Here is a 23,867-nt window from a genome sequence, read left to right on the forward strand (position 1 = left end):
GGACAGAGCAAAAGGCAAAGACCCATTAAAAATTTCCCAGTGAAACCATTTTATAGAAAACCAAATATTTTATTTTCATTAAAAAAATTTGAAGAAACAAGAATCATTTTATACATTTATGGTTGCTGTTTAAAAGTTTGTATCTCAAGATACACCAAAAACACCTAAGGGTTACCACCAACCTTTTGCCCAAGTTCTAAGGAAATTCTGAAACTTAGTGATGTTGGGCTTGTACTTAGCAAGTCTCCTCTCCCAACCACAGGTACCTGAAAATGTCCCTGTGGTTGGGAGAGGAGAAGAGTGAAGGGCATTTCAGGAACAGAGAACCCAGGTTGTTAGGGTGCCCGAGGAAGGTGGAGAGGGCTCTATGCTTGTCAGTCCTTCAGGCTTCTCAGGAGACGTGCCCATTGTGGGAGCAACAGTTGTCTTTTGGTTTTAAAGACTCTGAGCTCCAGAAAGCTAAGGTCAAAGCCCGAGCAGCTGCCCACCCTGCAGAACCCTTCTCTGAGTAGCAGAGTCAAACCTGCAAGTGGTGCTTCTGAGGCAGCCTTGGGAAGGTCTTTGGGTAGCTGCTGCAGAGGTGAACAGGCCAGAAAAGTTTTTATCCTAAATTATTTTCACTTGAAAAAAGAATGAAGTCAGCTTCACATTCTTTCAGCGCTGCTCCCAGAGAAGTCTGTCTGCAAAGGTGTGATGTTGTGGTCATACCCGGCGTACTCAGAGGTGCCAGTACTGGCCAGCTTGAGCTGCTGGGCAGCGTGAGTCAGCTGGAACGCAGCATCGGGGTGAGCTGTGTCAGGCAGCAGCGTGCACTCCCTTTCTAGCATGTCAGCCACCCCTTTGAGCAGGTCCAGGAAACCAAAGGCCAAGGCAGCCTTTCGTAAACGGTTTAGCTCCTAAAACAAAAGACACCAATGTTCTTGAAATGTGTTCTCCTCATCACATACTTTCTAAGTGCTCAGCTATAAGTTCTCCTTGATTCCCCAATCTTAAATGAGCATTTTTATATGAGAACAAATGCTTGTACAGAGATGCCAATAACAAGAGAGTGTGATGACATGACTGGGAAGTGGCTCCTCTGCAGGTGATCAGAAAGCTAAGGAAGACACAGGTGACTGAAACTCAGGTCATCCTCACCACAGTTCATGAGCACTTAGGCCAAACATGTTGAGGTACTTTGTAGATTCTGCATAGAAATGACATCCTCCTGATCTGAGGTATCTCATTTAGCATTATACCCTCTAGGTCTCTCCACGTTCCTGCATGAACACTTAGGCCAAACATGGTGAGGTGCTTTGCATACATTTCATGTACTCATAACTCTATGGAGGATACTTTTCCTCCGTTACTCAGGTACAGAAAAGGCTTGCCCCAAACCTCAGAGGGCTCTTAACCCTCTGGTGCCTCTCTGGCTGGAGCCTTAGACTGAATGACGATGAACATGTGTGGAGGAGGCACTGGAGGAGTCAGTAGGTCTGACCCCAAAGATTACCACAAAAGGTTGAGTAGTGGATGGAAGCACAGAAATATGAAATGCCCCATCTATCACTTAGCAGTGTGATCTGGGCAAGTTGTGTAGCCTCTCTGGGTGTCAGTGGCCTCATTTACAAAATGAGGATAACCTCTTCCACACCCACTGGAGGAGGTGACACAGCCATCTGGTAGAGGCCCTTTCCTGTAGGTTATGTAAAACCAGAAAAGAGAAACGGACTTTCTGACCACCTCTCTACTATCATCTGTTTACAACTGAAAAGTTCAGAAGGCCGAAGTACAAGTGTGCCACCCTGAATAGACAGCTCTGCAGGGAGACGGACTACAGCCAAGGAGTGGTCATCAAGGGCCTAGGGCTTCAGTTAGTGGGGGACATGGCAGGCTGGGCAGCTCTCTGGTTGAACTCTGCTTGATTTCACCAGCTCGCTACATAATTAGGTTTGAAGACATAAAGGTAATAAGATAACACCCAGACAAAGCACATATGTTCTCTGGAAGAGATGCTACCCTGGAGCTGGCTGTGTGTACCGTATTTTAAGATTCGCAAGCTAGGACACAATTGCCAATACAGCATACCTCACAATGCCACGTAATTTAATTTCAGCCAAACACCAGAAGGACAGGGGAAAAGCAAGGAGTGACCTTAAATGCCCCTCAACTCCACCCCATCCCTTGTAATTTCATTCCACCAATGGTTCTGCATTAGCTAGGTATGATTCTGGAGGGCCATCCTTTTGCATTTCATAAATGTGCAATTTTAGAAGTCATTCCTGGAAGCAGATCCTCTGGTACAGTAAGAATGTTCTGAACAATCACCATCCCTGGAAGTCACATACACTGGTTGCCTGGAGTTAGACTGGATACCCATATGCGAGCAGTGAGGAGGTTTAAGGGCTGTGACCCACAGGTCCTTTCAGCTCCTTCCCTCAGCCATTCACAACAGCACCAACACAGAGAAGACCCGCTGCACAGAACCAGGCCATTTAAACACTTCTGATTCCTGGATTTTAGGGCAGCAAGACTTATCACTTCTACTGACTTTACTGATGAAAAAACTAATCTAAAAACTAAACTAAAAACTAATACATTGCTAATCCCTGTCCATGTTCAACGTTACCCCACACTACTGTGAACTGTTTATTTCTAGCACACATCCCAGGGCCCACCCTCATTCCCTATAATTCTGAGAGTCTTACCTTATAGAATGTCTGTGTTTTTTCAGGTAGTTTCCTTGCATTTCTTAAAATCTTCTGTACATCTGTCTATCGAGGGTAAAAAGAATTCAACATTAGAATTCTGTAGTAAAAAGGGAAAGAATACAAAAGGACGGCTTTAAATTTAAAAAATGAAAATGAGAAGAGTTACAGTGTCAAGATGAGGATCCCTTCTGAGTTAATGTCATTGTTCAACATTAGTAAAGCATCTCCCTCCTTCAAAAGGCTTGATGATAATAAATCCCTTGGTGATAATAATGAACTTGTCACAAAAACACCCCCAGTAAACCCATACATCTATGGCTGCTGCTTTTTGACAAGGGTACCAAGACCATCCAATGGGGGAAAGAACAGTCTCTTTAACAAATGGTGCTTGGATAACTGGATAGCCACCCGCAAAAAAATGAAGTTGGACTCTTACTTCATACCATATACAAAAAATGGACTCAAAATGGATCAGAGGCCTAAATGTAAGAGCTAAAACTATCAAACTCTTTTCATGACAACAGCAGAGCAACAAAAGAAAAAATAAATTTGGCAAATGTTCACAGCAGCATTATTCATAACAGCCAAAAGGTGGAAATAATTCAAAAGTTCACCAACTAAATGAATGGATAAACAAAACGTGGTTTATTTATACAATGGACTATTACTCAGCCATCAAAAGGAAAGAAGTACTGATACATGCTACAACATGAACGTTGAAAACATTATGCTAACTGAAAGAAGTCAAACACAAAAGGCCACATATAATATGATGCAATTTACATGAAATATCCAGAACAGGCAAATCCTTATAGACAGAAAGCAGATTAGTGGCTGACAAGAGCTGGGGGAAGAGTGACTTGTTTAGTGGGCATAGGATTTCCTTTTGGGGTGATGAAAATGTTTTGGAACTAGATAGTGGTGATGGTTGTGTAACACTGTGATTGTACTAAATGCCACTGAATTGTAACTTTAAAATGTTTGACATGGTAAATTTTGTTATGTGCACTTCACCATAATGAAACAATACACCCAGATCAAAACAAAATTTAAAAAATAATTTTAGAAAAATTCAGCTCTCTTTCTGACAGGGAAGTGTTGGGGTCAGTGATGGCAAGAAAGAGGGAGAACTTGAATTTCCAACAAAGGGAAGAGGCCCCTTAGCCATGGCAGGATGTGTCCAGTCTCCCTGAAAAGGGGGCTAGAAGAGACCATGCCGTCAACAGAAGCTACTTCTGTGGTCAGGTGGCCTGACTGCCTCTTCTCATTTGGCTTAGGCTGGACTCGTTGGAAGAACAAAGGAAAAAAAAAAAAGGAACTCAAATGATAAAAAAGGCTCAAAAAGTGATTTTAAAAAATAGGTATAGGGCTTCCCTGGTGGTGCAGTGGTTAAGAATCCGCTTGCCAATGCAGGGGACACAGGTTCGAGCCCTGGTCTGGGAAGATCCCACATGCTGCGGAGCAACTAAGCCCATGCGCCACAACTAGTGAGCCTGTGCTCTAGAGCCCATGTGCCTAGAGCCCGTGCTCCGCAACAAGAGAAGCCATCACAATGAGAAGCCCGTGCACTGCAACGAAGAGTAGCCCCCGCTCACGGCAACTAGAGAAAGCCCATGTGCAGAAACAAAAGACCCAACGCAGCCAAAATAAATAAATAATAAAAAATTAAAAAAAAAAAGTATAACACTGCTATATTTAAAATGGCCAACCAACGAGGACCTACTGTATAGCACAGGGAACTCTGCTCAATGTTATGTGGCAGCCTGGATGGGAGGGGAGTTTGGGGGAGAACAGATACATGTACGGCTGAGTCCCTTTGCTGTGCACCTGAAACTAGCACAACATTGTTAATCAGCTATACTCCAATATAAAATAGAGTTAAAAAAATAGGTATAAATGACTAATGGGATGAGAAAGTCACTGAGTATGTTGACTAAAAGCAGCACACCTTGATAACAAGATAATCTTAGCCTCCCATGAAAGTGTTTCTGTGGCATTACAGGGTAATGCTTTGGCTTACCCCATGGGGATGGAAGAAATAACCACATGAAGATTTTTACATCTTTCTCAAAATTATTATTAAAGATAACACCCATAATGTTATTCAATGACTCACCATGTCAAAACTTTTACATGAAAATTTAATGCGAGAAAAATGTGTCTCTCTAGAAGAACTGAAATGCTTCCTTTTATCAGACAAGAAGAACCATATAAACAACATGTTTTTTTTTTTGACCTTGGTAGCAGGAAGCTCAGAGCCAAATTGCTCAAATACAATTATCATTTTGCCTTGGCTTCCTGAAACAATTGTCTCTCCTCTTCCTCTACGTTTCATGTTGCCCTAAATTTTGTAAAAAATGATTCTGCTATATACGTGTTTTACTGTAGGCCACCTCAAATCCTTTTTGGAAATAATGACAAACATTAGAAGTAAATGAATTACTAAGTATCGAAGGAACAGAAAATCAAATCAAATGTCCACCTGCCCGCCGGAATCCCTCCTCCTATCCCCAGTGGAGAGCAATGTGAATGGTAATGCTACCTGCAGGCCACTGGGTTTGATCCACACGGTCACATTCTGGGCATAACTGCGTTTGTTTTTGGGCTGCAGGGGGAATGGGCTCTTATTATCATCCTCACCATAAGGGTTTTCTTTAGCATCTTAAAAGAAAAAGACATTCTTGAAATGACATCTGGCAAAACACAATCAATTACATTTCCAATTAGGCTAGAAGCTCTTTGAATCATTCAATCTCCTATATCCTGTTACTTCCCTAATTAAGAAAATCCATTAAATTCAGTCAGGTTGGGGAACCTGTTCTCAATACTGATCTCCGACACTAAACAATCAACTGAGACACATACAAGTAAAAAAACAGCTTAATGTTTTTAAAGAAACAAGCTTCACTTATCTGCTTTATAAATTAAGGTCAGAGAGGATAAAATTGTTGTACATACAACAATACTAAAGTATATATAAAAATATATGTATATATACATACTGCAATTCTATATAGTCTACCCCAGCACTCTCCAACAGAACTTTCTGTGATGAGGAATGGTAGCCATAGCCCATGTGACCACTGAACCCTTGACACACAACTAGTGTAACAGAGGAACTGAATTTTATTTAAATTTAAAGAGCCTCGTGGTGAGTGGCTACTGGATTAGACAGCATAGGTCTAGGCATTGAGAAAATTTAAAAGTAAAATTACGTATAGCTAAATTATGGAAAAGAGCAAGGGAAAGGACTTCCCTAGTGGTCCAATAGTTAAGAATCCGCCTGCCAATGCAGGGGACACGGGTTCGAGCCCTGGTCCGGGAAGATCCCACATGCTGCGGGGCAACTAAGCCTGTGCACCACAACTACTGAGCCTGCGCTCTAGAGCCCACGAGCCACAACTACTGAGCCTGAGTGCCACAACTACTGAAGCCCATGCACCTAGAGCCTGTGCTCTGCAACAAGAGAAGCCACGGCAACAAGAAGCCCACACTGCAACGAAGAGTGGCCCCTGCTCGCACGCAGGGTCTACTATATATAAAATAGTTTCTTACAAAATAAGACCAAACAAACGAAAAATGAAAACCAACTTAAAAAAACCAACAACATTAACAAAAAGCAAGCAGGACAGAGATGGGTTAAGGGCCAGGGTTGGCCTCTGGTGCCGCCCTGAGTCTGTGGGCGGGTGCGAGCTGGGGCAGCCGAGGTGCTCAGTCGCCCTTCTGCTTGGGGGCCTGCGCAGCAATGAAAGCCCGCGCGCAGCAATGAAGACCCTGCACAGCCAAAAAAAAAGAGCAAGGGAAGAAATACCTTTCTGGTGAAACATACCTCATCTTATGGCTTACTAGTTTATTGCTTTCAAGGATTTAAAGCATGTTGGTTTTATAGTCATGTGGATAAACAAGGGTTTTTGTTTTTCTACCTATTTCCTAAGTCACTGAAACTCTGCCACAAACTTACAAAGCATACTTGTATCTACTGGCTCATTTTATCCTTATTATCATCTTTCGGGGTAGACAAAGCAGAAATCATTTTCCCAACAAGTCTGGGGAGCTTAAATCCCTTGCTCAAATGTTCATGTTGAAAACTGGAATTAGCCCTACTTCTCTAACTGACCCAGAAGCTCTCTAACCCCAATCTGGTCATTAATTTAGATGCCTTATACTGGCCCCATACTATCTCTGTCAGTCCCCTCTCCTCCTACCTGCTCCAAAAAGTAGTGGCTCAGCTTTCCAGACATTTCCACAAATACCTGTCAATACATAAACCTTTCTAGTCAGGCCAAGATCCCAACAGTCGTTTCCCATGCCACATGCTTATTTCCAACTTCCCTGCCACTGTTCCTGTTATCGCCCTGTCTGGAATGCTCTCCTTTCCTCATTTATTTATTCCCTCCCTCACGTACTCATTCATCATCTACAGTAAGACCTCACTATGCAGCAAGCGCTGTGCTAGGAAGTGTGGCTAGAGAAGGTATTGTTCGGGCCTCAAGGAACTTACAGAATTTATTAAATGTAATTTATTAAATTACAACTATGTGCAAAATACTTTACATATACAACTTCTCTCCTTACAGCAACCCTAGAGGGTAGATATTATTAGTCTCATTAAAGATGAGGAAAAGGAGGCTCAGATTTCACAGGGACTCAGCTGGGCCTGGTTTCGAAGACAACACTTCCCCTACTCAACACTGCTGTTCCTCACCTTTCCAAAGTTACTTAAATTCTAGGTCCAGATCCTATCCTACTTTCTCCATGGAGCTGTCCCAAATTTTTCTGGTAGACAGTGATTTCTCTAGTCCCTTTTATCCTACAGCACTCAGTGTCAGTACCAAACATTTCAACATCTAATCGTAGCCTATCTTGTACTGTCTCTAATTGTTTGGAGCCTATATGTGGTAACTGGCTTAGCAGACATTTATGAAGAAAGAACAAGAGATCTTAGAAATAATAAAGATGACAGCAGAAATTTTTAAAAAATCAGTTGCAAGATAAAGTTGAAGATATTTTACAGAACGTAGAATAAAAAATTTAAAAAATGAAAAAAATGGGTAGGAGATAAGAAAATTACACACACACACACACACACACACACACACACACACACAAATCATAAACATGTTCTAGAGAGGGAGAACAGAGAATACAAACAGGGGAGAAATCAAAGACATATTCGTGTTCCCAGGAATGAAGAATATGAATTCCCAGATGGAAGGGCCCACTGAGTCCCCAGCACAATGAATAAAGAGACCAAAACTAGGTACATGATTCTGAAAATCTAGAACACTAGGGACATTAAAAGAGCCTCAAGGTGTGCAGAGGAAACAGAGATCAGGGTCAAAGCCCTGGCAGTCAGCATGGCACTAGACTCTCAGTAGCAACAGTGGAAGCCAGAAGAAACAACAGAGTGATGCTTTGAAACTCTAAAGGAAAATGATTCCCAACCTAGAACTCAATATTCAAACACACTATCAATCAAGTGTAAGGGATGAAATACAGACATTTCCACATATGCAAGATTTCAAATGTTCACTTCCCATGTACCCTTTTCCCAGGAGGATGCATGAAACAGGAGAGCCACGGAAGAGCTATGAAGGGAAGACGTGGAATGACAACTATGCAACCGGCCTAGAGAACCACGAGTCCATTCATGACACAAGAGGGAGGGAGATGACGCCAAGCAAAAAAAAGAAAGAAACTGACAAAAAAATACGTAAAGGATGTATTTTACGTAGGGAGGAATTAGTGATAGGTACACAGAAAACAGCAAAGGAAAACAAGAAAAAAGAAAAGAGAAGTAGAGGAAGGCTGCGAGAGAGCCTAGAGTGAGGGCTGCGCTCATGTGCTGCTGGCTCCCCTACAGCCAGGCTGCCCAGCTCTTTCCTGCATCCTCTGAGGAACATCAGTGCCTTTCCAAAAGAGCTCTCCTTTTAATTGAAGTTAGAATACATTTATCTTACCTGCTAGAAAAAAGAAATGTCTAATTAAAAAAATAAGTAATATCTGGAGTAGGCCACAAAGAGCTGCAAAACAAAGGAAATGTGATGTGGTACACCACACAGCTTAGTAGTAAATACTACTGACTTCACTTAGCAAGGACGGAATACTGATTTAACCAAAAAGAACGCTATAACCACACTGCAAGGATTGAAGAAGGGAAAAAATATGCTTCTTGGGTGGATGGGTGGGGAGGGATGGTAGTGGTAACAGAGTTAACTAGTTTTCCTTAAAAAGTCAAAAAATGACCTTTAAAAGAAAAAAGAAGTCAAGAAATAGCTGTATACTTATATTATTTAGAAATGTAAGTAAACATCAAAAGAAACAATTAAAATTTGAAAATGGTTGTCTCTAGGAACAGAATTAGGAGAAGGGAAAAGTATAAACAGTACTATTTTGCAAGCTTTCCTTTGATTAAAAAACATAATTAAAACAGCAGGGTTTCCCTGGTAGCTCAGTGGTTGGGAGTCCGCCTGCCAATGCAGGGGACACGGTTTGGAGCCCTGGTCTGGGAAGATCCCACATGTGGTGGACCAACTAAGCCTGTGCACCACAACTACTGAGCCTGCATTCTAGAGCCCACGAGCCACAACTACTGAGCCCGCGTGCCACAACTACTGAAGCCCGCGTGCCTAGAGCCTGTGCTCCGCAACAAGAGAAGCCACCACAATGAGAAGCCCACACACTGCAATGAAGAGTAGCCCCTGCTCGCCACAACTAGAGAAAGCCCATGTGCAGCAACGAAGACCCAACGCAGCCAAAAATAAATGAATAAATAAATACATTTAAAAAACAAAAAGAATACGCGTTAACCAGCCAAGCATTGCTAGGTTGGCAGCCAGCTCAGAAAGGAATGTGAATGTTACTACCTTAGATCATGGACAGGCAGCTGTGGTGAAAACTCTCACAATAGTCTAGGTTAGGGGTGAGCAAGCTACTTTTGCAAAGGATCAGACAGCAATATTTTAGGCTTTGTGGGTTACACGGTCTCTGTTGTAACTACTCAATTCTGCCATTGAAGCAGGAAAGCAGCCATAGATCATATATAAATGCATACGTGTGACTGTGTAATAAAACTGCACAATAAGATTATATTTACAAAACAAGCGGTGGGCTAGTTTGACCTGCAGGCCCTAGTTAACTGACCTCTGATCTAAGTGAAAGGTAAAGAAAGCCAGAACAAGGCAAGAGCCATGAGAATGAAAAGGCAGAATGAATGTAGGAATGTTGTAGAGAGAACAGGTAAAAGAGGTGAAGAATCTCTCTTTCAACAGACACACACACACACCCAGGTTCTCCTCCAATTACTGTCCTAATTCTGTCCTCTTGTGGTCAAACTTGGCATTTCCATTTCCTCATCTCTAATTTATTCCTCAACCTGTCTCCTGTCTAATCATCTGCTGAAACTCTTACAAAGTCACCAAGAATCTCCTATCTGTTAAGAGCAAATGACTTTTTTTTTTTTTAAATGTGATTTAAAAAAAAATTATTTTAGTTTTGGCTGTGTTGGGTCTTCGTTGCTGCACGCAGGCTTTCTCTAGTTGTGGCGAGCAGGGGCTACTCTTCATTGCGGTGCGTGGGCTTCTCCTGTTGCAGAGCACGGGCTCTAGGCGTGTGGGCTTAGTTGCTCTGCAGCATGTGGGATCTTCCCGGACCAGGGCTCGAACCCGTGTCCCCTGACTTGGCAGGCGGATTCTTTTTTTTGCGGTACGCGGGCCTCTCGCTGTTGTGGCCTCTCCCGTTGCGGAGCACAGGCTCCGGACGCGCAGGCTCAGAGGCCATGGCTCACAAGCCCAGCCACTCCGCGGCATGTGGGATCTTCCCGGACCGGGGCACGAACCCGTGTCCCCTGCATCGGCAGGCGGACTGTCAACCACTGTGCCACCAGGGAAGCCCGGCAGGCGGATTCTTAACCACTGCACCACCAGGGAAGTCCCAAGATCAAATGACTCTTGATTCATAGTGTCTTCTTTCCTCTTAGTTTCTATTCCTTTCTAAAACTCTTTAATCATTTAAAACACTCATTCTACAGTCTCTTTCAGATTAAATCCTCAAGGTGCTATTCCTCCTACTGGTCTTTCTTAAAAGAAGAGAAAATCCTCACATGATTTTAAAACTTTTTTTCAAATCATAAACTCATTTCCAGTGGGGATTGTTTTTTCTGCAGCACTCTTTTTGCCCTGGGTTGCAGAGGAATTCCTACATAGCCATTTATATAGCTTCTGGAGGATGCACCATGGATTTCATTGCTTCAGGACCAGTTTTTGCACTGTTTGGTTTGGGAATAGGTCATGTCGATCCACATGGTGCAGGACTTGGGCTTCAACTTCTCATAGGAGACTTTTATGTTTCTTTATATGTAGAAAAGTAGGTAGAAACAATGGGTAGAATTTTTCTTATCATCCTCTCACTGAGAGGGTAGACCTTCCATACTCCCAGCTTTACTCAGAGATTTCAGCTCTTTGTCTTGTCTCCTGTTCCTGTGTGAACTTTAAAAGCCGAGCCCCTGGATCCTAGCTCAAGAGTTGGCAAACTATGGCTGGCTGCCTGTTTTTGAATTAAGAATGTTTTTTTATACTTTTAAAAGGTCTATGTATTGTGCTACAATGGCAGTGTAGTGGTTATGACAAAACCTATAATGGCCTGTAAAATCTAAAATATTTATTATATGGCCCTTTACTGAAAAAGTTTGCTGACCCTTGGCCTAGCTTCTAGGGCCTATATTCCATCAAAATCTTCTTTAGGCTTCAATGGCAAAAGACGTCCTTCAGACCTTAACTGACATGTATGCACATGTGTATAAGACATTGTAGGCTGTGTCTCATATGTGCTCATGAGACACTGTACTTCTTTCTTGAATCCCTTTATTCTCTTGGCATCTGTGACATCCCTTTCTTCTACTTTTTCTCTTTCATCTGCGTCTTCTCATTTTCCTTTACTGGTGCCAATTCCACTGCCACTAGTAGTTGGTCCTTTTTAGAAGTCTGGTCCTGACTCTCCTTTTTCCTTAATGTATATACTTTCCTGAGGCTACGGCTTCTTAAAGTGCGATTATTGACCTGGATTGTAATCACTTGGGTAATATTAAAACTGCAGGGACTTTGCTGGTGGCGCAGTGGTTAAGAATCTGCCTTCCAATGAAGGGGACACGGGTTCGAGCCCTGGTCAGGGAAGATCTCACATGCCACGGAGCAACCAAGCCCGTGCACCACAACTACTGAGCCTGTGCTCTAGAGCCTGCATGCCACAACTACTGAAGCCTGCATACCTAGAGCCCATGCTCCGCAACAAGAGAAGACACTGCAATGAGAAGCCTGCGTACCGCAACAAAGAGTAGCCCCCGCTTGCCATAACTAGAGAAAGCCCGCGCGCAGCAACGAAGACTGAGCGCAGCCAAAAATAAATAAATTTATTAAAAAAAGAAAAAAACCCTGCAAGTTCCTGGCTTGAATCCAGACCAAATGAGTCAGAATCTCTGTAGGTAGGGCCCAGGAAACAGAATTTCTTTTTAAAATATTTATTTATTTTTAATTTATTTTTGGTTGCCTCGGGTCTTAGTTGCAGCACGTGGGATCTTCATTGAGGCATGCAGGCTCCCTTGTTGCGGCGCGCAGGCTTGTCTCTAGTTGTGGTGTGTGGGTTTTCTCTAGTTATGGCGCACAGGCTCCAGGGCATGGGGGCTCTGGAGTTTGCGGCACGCAGGCTCTCTAGTTAAGGTGCGTGAGCTCAGTAGTTGTGGTGTGCGGGCCCAGGTGCCCCATGGCATGTGGGATCCTAGTTCCCTGACCAGGGATCAAACCTACATCCCCTGCATTGTAAGGCAGATTCTTTACCACTGGACCACCAGGGAAGTCCCAGGAAACAGAATTTTTAAACAAGTTCTCCAGTTTCACTTTTGTATACCAAAACTCAAATTTGTGAACTATTGCCCTAAGCAATCTCCCTCATTATCATCATTTTAACTATCAGCAATATGCTTATAACTAAAAATTATATTTTCAACTCTGCCCTCTCTCCTGAACTCCAGATTCTCACAGGAATTGTTTATAGGTACCTCCACCTAAATCTCACAGGCATAAACTTAACATGCACAGAAGATGTTCTTCCCAAATCTACTCTTCCTTCTCTGTTCTGTTTCAATTAATAGTACCACCTTTCACCCTATAGCTCCGGTCAGAAACCTGGGATCATTCTCAACTCTTCTCTTTCCTCTATTCTCATATCTAAATACTGTTGTTTCTACCTCCTAAATACCTTTTGCATGGATCCCATCGTCTCTATCCCCAGCCACTGCCCCTGCTCTGACTCTCATTTTCACAACTCCAGGACTGTCACAGTAGACTTCTAACTACAAGATGCCCTTACCTTTTCAAATCCACACTCCACAGAGTTCTTTTTCTAAATGCAAAATTTATGATCTTTCACTTGGATTTCAGCCACACTGCACAACTCCAGGGGGTACCAGTACCTAGAATACAAAGTCATCTAACTGGTATCTCCACTGTTCTCATTACAGCCAGAAGGATCTGATCATATTACTCCCTTCAGTGGCTTCCCAGCATCTGCAGAATAAAGTCTCAGCTCTTCTCATTTCAGATGAGGCCTGCCCTGCTGTACCACTGCCAACCTCTAACCTACCATCTGGCCTTCCCACCCCTCCCTCACACTTTGTGCTCCATTTGGGCAGGATGCCATTTCTGCCTTCACTAGCTCAGCAAATTCCTCTTTTTCTTCAAAACTCAGCTAGGGTGTCTCTTCTCTGCAGATTTTCCTGAGTCCTGTAGGCAGAACTGACCATCCCCTCCTTCAGGCCAATTCTGATCTTGTGCCAGCTCATGTTTATTACTCCACTCTCCGCTAGATTTTCCTGCTAACTCTTTTAGCCCCCACATCTGGCACAGAATAGGTTGCATGGTAGATGTTCCTAAAATTGAAATGGGCCCAAATAAGTCAAGGGTGACACTACAGCTGGAGCCTGAGTACCTAGGAGTACAAGGCCTCGATCAGAGGGAGCAGGAAATCAGAAGAAGAAACAGTTCATGGGGGAAGTGGGGAGAGACAACAGTTTCTGCAATAAACATGCTGAGCTTAGGATTGTGACAGAATATCCAGGTGGAGAGGTCCAAGGGGGAACTGGAAATGTAATACGCAAGTTTCAGGGAGAGATCAAGCAGCACCAGAGTTAGAGATTTTTGGGACTCTGAAGCTGTAACAGCTGATGAAATAACCAAGAGAGAATAATAACCCAAGAGACGAAGGCAAAGAACAACACCTTGGGAATCATGAGGCAAGAGGAAGAAAGACAAGATGACAAGAAAAAAAGTTGCCAAGGAAAAAGATAAGTACTAGGTGAATGCAATGTTAGGAAAACTAAGGGAAAATAGTTTCAAGAAGAAATGGGATTAAATTATCTAAGAATGACTAGGGGTTCCTGGGTTGAAAATAGTACACTAAAGAAAAAAAAGTTTATGGAGAATAGCTTTTCACTCCAAGCATTTAGAGCATTTATTTTTACTTGAAGCAACCTAAATGTTTGTTTCCCCTGAGCTGTAAAGTTAAAAGTGCAAACATCAAACTCTCTTGGGGTTCTCCATGTACATATCCAGCATCAGAAACCACAGGGCACTCATAAGGGAAATCATGCAGCGCTCTGACTGCACAGACAGAGCCATTCTGAACAGCAGAAAGAAAACAAAGTCAGGATAAATAAAATCTAATCTGGGTTATACCTGAAATAGGACCCAACTGTGCCATTTTCCCTAGCCATGGGAGAGGTTCTGGGCCAGGCTCAAAGAGAGACATCATGAGGTTTGATTTCTTCTTGCTGTCAGCTTGGGAGTAGAGCATTCCGTGCCATTCAGGACTAGATGGAGAGAAGATGGAAGATCAGAAGAACATCAAGCCTTGGACTGTCAAGTTAAATAACTCTAGCCTGTGTTTTTCTCTTGAGAGACATGGTTTTCAGCTTTGAAATTAGGTGCATTACTTTTACTAAAGTCAAATCCTAAACCTAAAAATGCATACTGATGTCACCTAATATTACCATTCCTTGGAGACAGGTATTATTATTCAATTATGTAGATATGGAAATCAAAAGCAGTCTTAAAAGAGAAAAAAAAATCACAAGGGCAGCAAGTAGCTGCAGGGGTGGTGACGAGTAAGGGCTGAGACCTATAGGTCTTTTCAGCCGCCTCCGAATCATTCACAGCAGCACCACAGAGAGAAGCCCTTCTAACAAAGGGCACAAAGCCATCACCCAGCTCTGCTCCCACTTCTCAAAGGGCCCCAGGTGATTCTCCTACTCAGAGACAGTACAAGTAGCCTGAGTACCAAGAAATATAGCAAACTGATACCTAATAAGAATTGCGTTCTTCTTTCTGGATCAGCTAATTTTAACTCAAGCAGAAAAGGAGCCATGCTTCCTCTGAGCATTCCTAACCTCTTGATTTTCTCTACTAGTCAATCCCAGGTGATGGCCAGAAGATAACCTCTTCTTCTCTGACAACAGGTATTATAGAAAGGGAAGCAGAGAGTTTTGCAGATTTTGAGACTACAGCGAAAAGTGAAAGCTAGAAGGGCTTTCCTCATAGGGAAGGAATACAGCAGAGTGGTTACGAGCATGAGCTATGGAGTCACAATACATGGATAAGATCCTGGCTCTTTCATTTACTAGCTGTGTGACCTTGAGCAAGTACCATGACTTGCTCTCTAAGCCTCAGTTTCCTCATCTAAGGAATGGGGATAATATTGATACCTCCTGTATAGTGAGGTATATAAAGTGCCTAGAGAAGTACCTGGCACATGGTAAAATGTTCAATGTTATCAGTATCTTTTTTCAATTAGTTTTACCTCCTCATTTTATAGCTGAGGAGTCTGTGCAAACTGCATAAGATCCTATAACAAGTTAGTAGCATTACTTAAACTGACCCCAGGTTTCCTAGGTAGGATGGAAAAGAGGAAAACTGAGAAAAGATATAAATATAAAGGCAATATAATTAAAAGGCTCACTCTGTACTTATTCTAGGGGATGCTTTAAAGAGTAGTGTAGAAGGTGATAGTAGGAGGGAAGGATATGGCAGAGAGAGAAAAAAAGTGACGAGATCCTTTCTATTCTTTCTTTCAGAAAAGTCTGGGGAATACTTCACTGTAAATTGATTCTCCCTTTCACTCAACCAAAGGTAAAAAAGTTTCTTACCCTAATTGAACTATCGCCACCATTCCTTCCACTTTTAGGCTGCCATGCAGCAGGACACAAAAGTTGGGTATTTTGCCTGCAATCTGATTGGCTGAATTTTCATCTTCGTTGTCATCAGTTATACCAGTACCCACCTCATCACCTTCTATGAAAAGAAGAGAAAACCAGTCAGACTGAGATTAGCTACAAAAACTCCAAACTCCAGTTGTACTCTTGGCTGTTTCTAGCCTTGGAAGGAAAGTATACAGAATTATAAAGGAATATTATAACAAGTAAGAAAAACTCATATTCTGGTTTTCCTACGTCCAAATAAAAATCAGTTTTCACATGTTATATGAATTCCATTGATATGAAACATCCAGAATAGGCAAATCTATACAGATAGGATGTCAGTAGTTACCTGAGGCTGAGAGAGATGGAAGGTTATGGGTTGACAGCTAAAAGGTTTCTTTTTGAGGTAGTGAAAATTCTAAAATTCTGATTCGAAAATTGTGGTTATGGTTGCATAACTTTGTAAATACACTAAAAACTACTGAATTGTACACTGTAAATGGGTGAAATGTATGGTATATGAATTATATTTCAGTGAAGCTGCTACATAAAAAATCAGCTTTCCATAGTTTCTACTGGAACACTAAGCTAGAGGCTCTCTGGGGGTTTCAGGCACCATCGAAACAGAAACAGAGATTCAGAGATGTCAAGAGTGTTCTCAACTGACAGCCTTCAGGCAGCACGTGGATGCGATACCCCAAAGAACAGTGACTACTACATAAGTTTCTGGACTCGCTTCTCCAACTCCAGGTTCTCTCATACACTCTGCTGACGAATGAATCTTCCTCCAATTAACTTCCTTCTGGAACTATCTGTGTACTCAAGCTGATTCAAAGACTTTCTAATTCAATAGAAAGATCTTCCTGGTTTAGTTTGACATTCAACAGCCCTTACAACACGGCTCCATTTTGCCTTCCCATACTTTTCTTTCCACTGTTTTCCTATACAAACTCTTCGTTTTGCCCGCTTTCTTTCTTGGCAATTTATATGGGCACGCAGAATTCCCAGGACCTTAGGAATAAGGTAAACTCAGTTGTTATCAATATCAATAATAATAACAGTAAGGTAAAGTATAAACAAAAGGATCATAATTGGCCATCTGTGAGAACATATCAAAGATTCTGTCTATGAATATGTGATGGAGGGTTATGGAATACCTAACACTCCAACTGAGATAACCATGAGTAAATGGAATGTGGTCATAACTCAGTGAGTGGAAACCTGATTGTATACACTTCTTGGAGAAAGCTGGTGAATATAAAGGAGACGGTCAACCTAAAACAGAAAAGAGAAGTTTCAAGTGCTAGAGACTAACATTCTCCAGAGAGATGCTGAATGTAGGAGATATGACTTTATAGTTGCTGGAGAAATACATTCTGCAGTAATGAGGCCTCACAAGGACCTGGATTCATTCACTCATCCAACAGTATTTACTGAGTATCTACTATGTGCTAGGCACCAGTAGAGAACAGGTGTGGTTTCTCCCCTTATAAAGCTGTATTCCACATTTATCAGGCAACCTTCTGAGAACTACTTTGGTTTCCCCAGCATGCTCCCACAGGGAAAGGCAGAGCCCAGGATGAGGGACTAAGCATTGTCATCTCTAAAGAGGATTTCCACTGCAAATTAACGAAGCAGCACACAATAAATATGTGTCAAAATGCTTTCCATAGTTATAAAGCAGCAGAATTAGTTTTTTAATATATCAGGCAACATATTATTTTTTAAAAACCCAATCCAATAACTACTCCTTTCCCCCAAATTCTGCAAAATGGGCTATTCTACTATCTAACATTTAAGAATAACTTTAGATAATAAGATACTTCATATGTATCACTGGAATAGGAAGAGAACTCACCTTTGTTAAGTGCTATAGGTAGGACCAGGTGTCTGGACAGAACTGGGGGACTTGAAATATCAGCTATATCAATAAATCCCACTATTTCCAAATCTGAAAAGAAGGAATCAACATAGAATTAACTCGTAACAAACAATAAATGCTGGAGATGGTGTGGAGAAAAGGGAACAGTCCCACACTGTTGGTGGGAATGTATCAATAAACTGGTACAGCCGCTACAGAGAACAGTTATGGAGGTTCCTTAAAAAACTAAAAACTGAGCTACCACGTGACCCAGCAATCCCACTCCTGGGCATATATCCGGAGAAACCTGTAATTCACAAGGATGCATGTACCCCGATGTTCATTGCAGCACTATTTACAATAGCCAGGACATGGAAGCTACCTAAATTTCCATCGACAGAGGAATGGATAAAGATGTGGCACATATATACAATGGAATATTACTCAGCCATAAAAGGAACAAAATAATGCCATTTGCAGTGACATGGATGGACCTAGAGATTGTCATGCAGAGTAAAGTAAGTCAGAAAGACAAATATCGTAAAATATCGCTCATATGTGGAATCTAGAAAAATGGTACAGGGCTTCCCTGGAGGTATAGGGGTTAAGAATCCACCTGCCGGGCTTCCCTGGTGGCGTAGTGGTTGAGAATCCGCCTGCCGATGCAGGTGACACAGGTTCGTGCCCCGGTCCGGTAAGATCCCATATGCCGCGGAGTGGCTAAGCCCGTGAGCCATGGCCACTGAGTTTGCACGTCTGGAGCCTGTGCTCTGCAACTGGAGAGGCCACAGCAGTGAGAGGCCCGCGTAAGGCAAAAAAAAAAAAAAAAAAAAAAGAAGAATCCACCTGCCAATGCAGGGGACATGGGTTCGATCCCTGGTCTGGGAAGATCCCACACGCCCCGGAGCAACTAAGCCCACGCACCGCAACTACTGAAGCCCGCGCGCCTAGAGCCTGTGCTCTGAAATAAGAGAAGCCACCGCAATGAGAAGCCCGCGCACAGCAACGAAGAGTAGCCCCCGTTCGCTGCAAGTAGAGAAAGCACACACCCAGCAACGAAGACCCAATGCAGCCAAAAAAAAAAAAAAAAAAAAAAAAAAGAAAAATGGTACAGATGAACTTACTTGCAAAGCAGAAACAGAAACACAGATGTAGAAAACAAACTATGGTTATCAAGGGGGGAAGGGGGAATGGTATGAATTGGGAGATTGGGATTCACATACATACACTACTGTATATAAAATAGATAACTAATGAGAACCTACTGTATAGCACAGGGAACTCTACTCAATGCCCTGTGGTGACCTAAATGGGAAGGAAATCTAAAAAACAGAGGATATAGGTATATGTATAACTGATTCACTTTGCTGTACAGCAGAAACTAACACAACACTATAAAGCAACTATACGCCAATAAAAATTAATTAAAAACAAAGAATTAATTCGTGTTATGGGAAAGTACATTATTTTCTATGTATTAGATTTCATAAACACAAGGTTTAGATTGGGAATTCAAATATGTTGACTAGGAAGGTTATTAGAAGTTTCTCTGAATGACTCTAATACTTTGCATTTTAAGTAACTAAGAAAATAAGGATAATTGTCTTTTATTTAATGGACTAACTTATAAAAACTTGAGTCCAAGATTTTTGTTATAGCTTATATTTAAACCACTAAAACGTAGGCCTTTTTCTACTCGGATGAAAAATATATAACTGCTTATGCTGATTCATTCATTACTCAGCTAAAGAAGGTAACGATAGCAAAACTCCAGAGAAGCAGTGCATTTTAAGTAACTAAGAAAATAAGAACAACTGTCTTTTATTTAAGGGACTTAAGTTATACGACAAATCAGCTAGACTATTTTTATGAGGCTAGGTCCCTAGCCAAGGAAAAAGCTTAATGGTTAAGTGTCTCTGAATAATCAGGACATTCAGGTCACCAGGGGGCGTCGTAGTCAAATACTTCCACAACAACTGCAAGCAGCTATGCTTGGAGGGTAAGGTTTTTGCATTAAAACAGTTTCCCTGAGAAAGAAATACATTCTCTACAAAACCAAGGTAGCAGTCTACATATAACAATGGTTTCTTTGCTTTACAGAAGCTGTATTAAAGACCAAAAGTATTTGTTGAAAATCTAAAATAAGTTTAAAAAAAAAAAAAGTTGTAACCCAAAGTACTTTCTGGAAGTTTTTTCTGATTATATAAGTAGTATAAAAACTTAGAAAACACTAAAAATTGTAAAGAAGAAAAATAAAGTCACTCATCATTCCTCATCAAAGGAAACCTCTATTAATATTTTACTGAATTGCTTTTTAGTCTTTCTTCTAGGCATATACACATTCATATTCTCAAAACAACGTTTTAAAAAATCAGGATCATGGTGAGTATAACCATACTTCTTATACATCAGGAAATCTGCTTCTCTGGAGTTTTGCTATCGTTACCTTCTTTAGCTGAGTAATGAATGAATCAGCATAAGCAGTTATATATTTTTCATCCGAGTAGAAAAAGGCCTACGTTTTAGTGGTTTAAATATAAGCTATAACAAAAATCTTGGACTCAAGTTTTTATAAGTTAGTCCATTAAATAAAAGACAATTATCCTTATTTTCTTAGTTACTTAAAATGCAAAGTATTAGAGTCATTCAGAGAACTTCCAATAACCTTCCTAGTTATCATATTTGAATTCCCCACCTAAACACTGCATTTGTGAAATCTAGTACATAGAAAGTAATGTACTTCTGGAAAGAAAAGATCTATTCGAAGTTACTCATCCAAAAAGGGTGGGAGGGAAGTGGAATCTAACTGGTTTGAAGGCAACAAAACATTTGGCACACTGCTGTCTAGTCACAATGAAAGAGATGGATGACCTACTTCCAGCAGGAGCAGAAAATAAAGGCACAGAAAACAAAAAAGCCTGTGCACAGCCCTTCACTCGAAAACTCCTTAAAATCTACACACCCAAGAATGAAATGAATTTCCAGCTGTACTTAATTTTAATCATTTAAAAAAATTTTCATTATATCTTTTATTATTTATTTATTTATTTATTTATTTTTGGCTGCGTTGGGTCTTCGCTGCTGCGCGGGCTTTCTCTAGTCACGGTGAGCGGGGGCTGCTCTCCGTTGCGGTGAGCGGACTTCTCACTGCGGTGGCTTCTCTTGTTGTGGAGCATGGGCTCTAGGCGCATGGGCTTCAGTAGTTGTGGCACATGGGCTCAGTAGTTGTGGCTCACGAGCTCCAGAGCGCAGGCTCAGTAGTTGTGGCACATGGGCTTGGTTGCTCCGCAGCATGTGGGATCTTCCCAGAGCAGCGCTTGAACCCATGTCCCCTGCACTGGCAGGCGGATTTTTAACCACTGCACCACCAGGGAAGTCCAATCTTAATCATTTGTTGATTGAATAATTACCTAGTGAACATCTACTAAGCATCAGACACTAAGCCAGGCACTGAGGGTGTGCAATGGTGACTCAAACAGTGACGGTTCAACATATACCCACCACTCAAGGAGTCCACCTGCCAATATGAGACAACTCTCTTCTCTACTACCCCTTGTTACTTCTGATTCTTGGCTTTGCCAATTTAACCTAAGCATAGCACTGGCAACATGGTAGAAGCCATAACACATTGCTTTCTTTTAGTCATAATACAAACTGCAGGATTAGAGGGGTACAGTATATCAGAGCCGAGACCTGAGACCATCATTTCTCCTAGAGATTCCACTCACCTAGCCAATAAGCACTAGAGGAAGTGACTTGTCCAGGGTCACAGAGGAAGAGTCACACAGCCAAGTCTAAAAGCTAGCTCTTCATATATGACCTTAATAACGATGCTAATCAGTCTTACTATCTCTATTAAGAACTACCTCAAGGGGGCTTTCCTGGTGGCACAGTGGTTGGGAGTCTGCCTGCCGATGCAGGGGACATGGGTTCATGCCCCGGTCCGGGAGGGTCCCACCACATGCCAAGGAGCGGCTGGGCCCGCGGGCCATGGCCGCTGAGCCTGCGCGTGTGGAGCCTGTGCTCTGCAGTGGGAGAGGCTGCAGCAGTGAGAGGCCCGCATACTGCAAAAAAAAAAAAAAAAAAAAAAAAAAAGGAACTACCTCAAGGATTTCAATGCTAGTGAATCTGGCCCTGGTTTCCAACTCTAGCAATTTGCGGTTATAATCATCTAGAATTAGAGATTAACTCATGACCTCACCATGGAAGACCACTAATCTGCCACCCCTTAGGCAATGCATCCTCCCATCCAAAGTTTACTGACATTTCTTTTCAACCCTCCTGGAGAGAGGACAGTAAAAGTCAGAAGTTAGAAGAAAGTAGGGATAACAGAAGAACTAAAAAGGAAGTATAAAAAAAGTTACCTGTGTTAATGACTTTAGGGATAGGATCGATTTCCTCGTCTACAACAAAAGGTTCTGGCCTGGGGAAGACTTGCACATCAGCGGTGAGGTGGCCACACTTGAGAACAGCATGGAAAGGTGTATATGCCAGATCTATCAGTTTTCTAGAATATGATGATTATTTGTTACAGAAAGAGCAATATGATATGTAAAATTTTTTTCAAGTAATCTTTTTAAGATGTCAAGTTTGTTTTCCCTTCAAGTTGATTCCAAAGCTATGATCTGACCATTTGTGAACTAGAACAAAATCTGATATTTTTGGTGAGGAAATTTCAATTCTGAAAAGCCCAAAAGCAAGCTAATCTTTGAAATTGCTGTCATTGTAAGGAAGTCAATACCTACAGACATTATAGATTTAGTCATGCTTAATTTAAAAGGGAGTCAACACTTAAAAATCACTACTACCAATCATTTTATCTGAAAAATGTGCAACTTGGGGAAAATGAAATGACACAATTAGAAACCGTAAAATAGATATTATTGTCTGACATCAAATTATAATGCTGGATTGTAAGAAGGCAAAAAAGCTCAAAGTATATACTCACCCAAACATAGACTGTACATTTTTCAAGCACAGGGGGCCATCAATAGTAAAAATCTGCCCTTCACCATTGTTTAAATCTATAAGACGTTCAAGGCAATCCAAGGAATCAGTGCTCTGAAGCTACAAAGCAAAACAGATGACTCTTTTAAAGTGGCATAAAATGCCAGATTGTTATTCATACACTAAGGTCACAAAACGAAGATGATTTTTTTTTAATAATGTGAGAAGGAAAATAACTAACAATTTTGACTCAAGGTTACCAAAGAGGAATGTTATATAAAATTATACCAGTAGAGCTATTTCATTCCAAGTAGTTATGCAAAGATTCAGAGGTGACCACAGTTGGTATTCACATAGCACCTTCCCTTCCAAGTGTTTCTAACATCTTTTGGTAAGAACCATCATTATTTACATTTTAAAGACAGAAAAACTGAGGTGAAGGAAAGTTAAATAACTTTCCAAAATAAATGGGAAAACCAGGAGATAAGAGTTTAATAAAACATACATCAGAGTAATGTTACTTAACAACAAAAAAATCAAAGCATACTTCTGTCAACATTTCTGATGTGATGGACATAAGAATTCCTAAGCGAGGGAAACATCTAACACCAAAAAGAAAATTCTGACTCTGTAGCATCTGAAGAATCTTTGTGGGAAGTAGGACGGATAATAACTCCAGCTATGTTTCCTGAGATGTGGCAACACTCTGCTTTCAGAGAGCATTTGAGACATAGAGTCTTTTCAAATATAATCAGTAATTAGTCTCAGTTGGAACAATGGAGTTCAATGTTATAGTACAGGCATGCCTCATTTATTGAGTTTCACAGATATTGCTTTTTTTTAAAAACAAATTAAAGGTCTGTGGCAAACCTGTGTTGAGCAATTTTACTGGCACAATTTTTCCACAGGATTTCCTCACTTTGTCTCTGTGTCACATTTTGGTAATTCTCGCAATATTTCAAACCCTCCACCAGCAAAAAGATTACAACTTTTTGAAGGCTCAGATGATGGTTAGCACTCTTTGGCAATAAAATATATATATATATTTTTTTGTGGTATGCGGGCCTCCCTCTGTTGTGGCCTCTCCCGTTGCGGAGCACAGGCTCCGGACGCGCAGGCTCAGCGG

At 41.5% G+C, this 23,867-nt stretch overlaps 1 protein-coding gene across 2 annotated transcripts in view; it reads right to left on the reverse strand.

Moving 5' to 3' along the window:
- Positions 1-48: 48 nt before the first annotated feature.
- Positions 49-23,867, reverse strand: part of INTS14 (integrator complex subunit 14) — a 35,179-nt gene continuing 11,360 nt past the window's right edge. For both annotated transcript variants that reach the window (XM_007105158.4, XM_007105159.4), the window contains 8 exons: positions 22,743-22,861; positions 22,159-22,301; positions 17,792-17,884; positions 15,883-16,027; positions 14,417-14,550; positions 5,233-5,351; positions 2,688-2,753; positions 49-896 (listed from right to left, as the gene is read on the reverse strand). In XM_007105158.4, coding sequence (XP_007105220.1) covers positions 645-896; positions 2,688-2,753; positions 5,233-5,351; positions 14,417-14,550; positions 15,883-16,027; positions 17,792-17,884; positions 22,159-22,301; positions 22,743-22,861 — 1,071 coding nt within the window. In that variant the 3' untranslated portion in view covers positions 49-644. The remainder of the gene's footprint in view (positions 897-2,687; positions 2,754-5,232; positions 5,352-14,416; positions 14,551-15,882; positions 16,028-17,791; positions 17,885-22,158; positions 22,302-22,742; positions 22,862-23,867) is intronic.

Source organism: Physeter macrocephalus, chromosome 11 (genome assembly GCF_002837175.3).
Source record: "Physeter macrocephalus isolate SW-GA chromosome 11, ASM283717v5, whole genome shotgun sequence".
NCBI lineage: Eukaryota > Metazoa > Chordata > Mammalia > Artiodactyla > Physeteridae > Physeter > Physeter macrocephalus.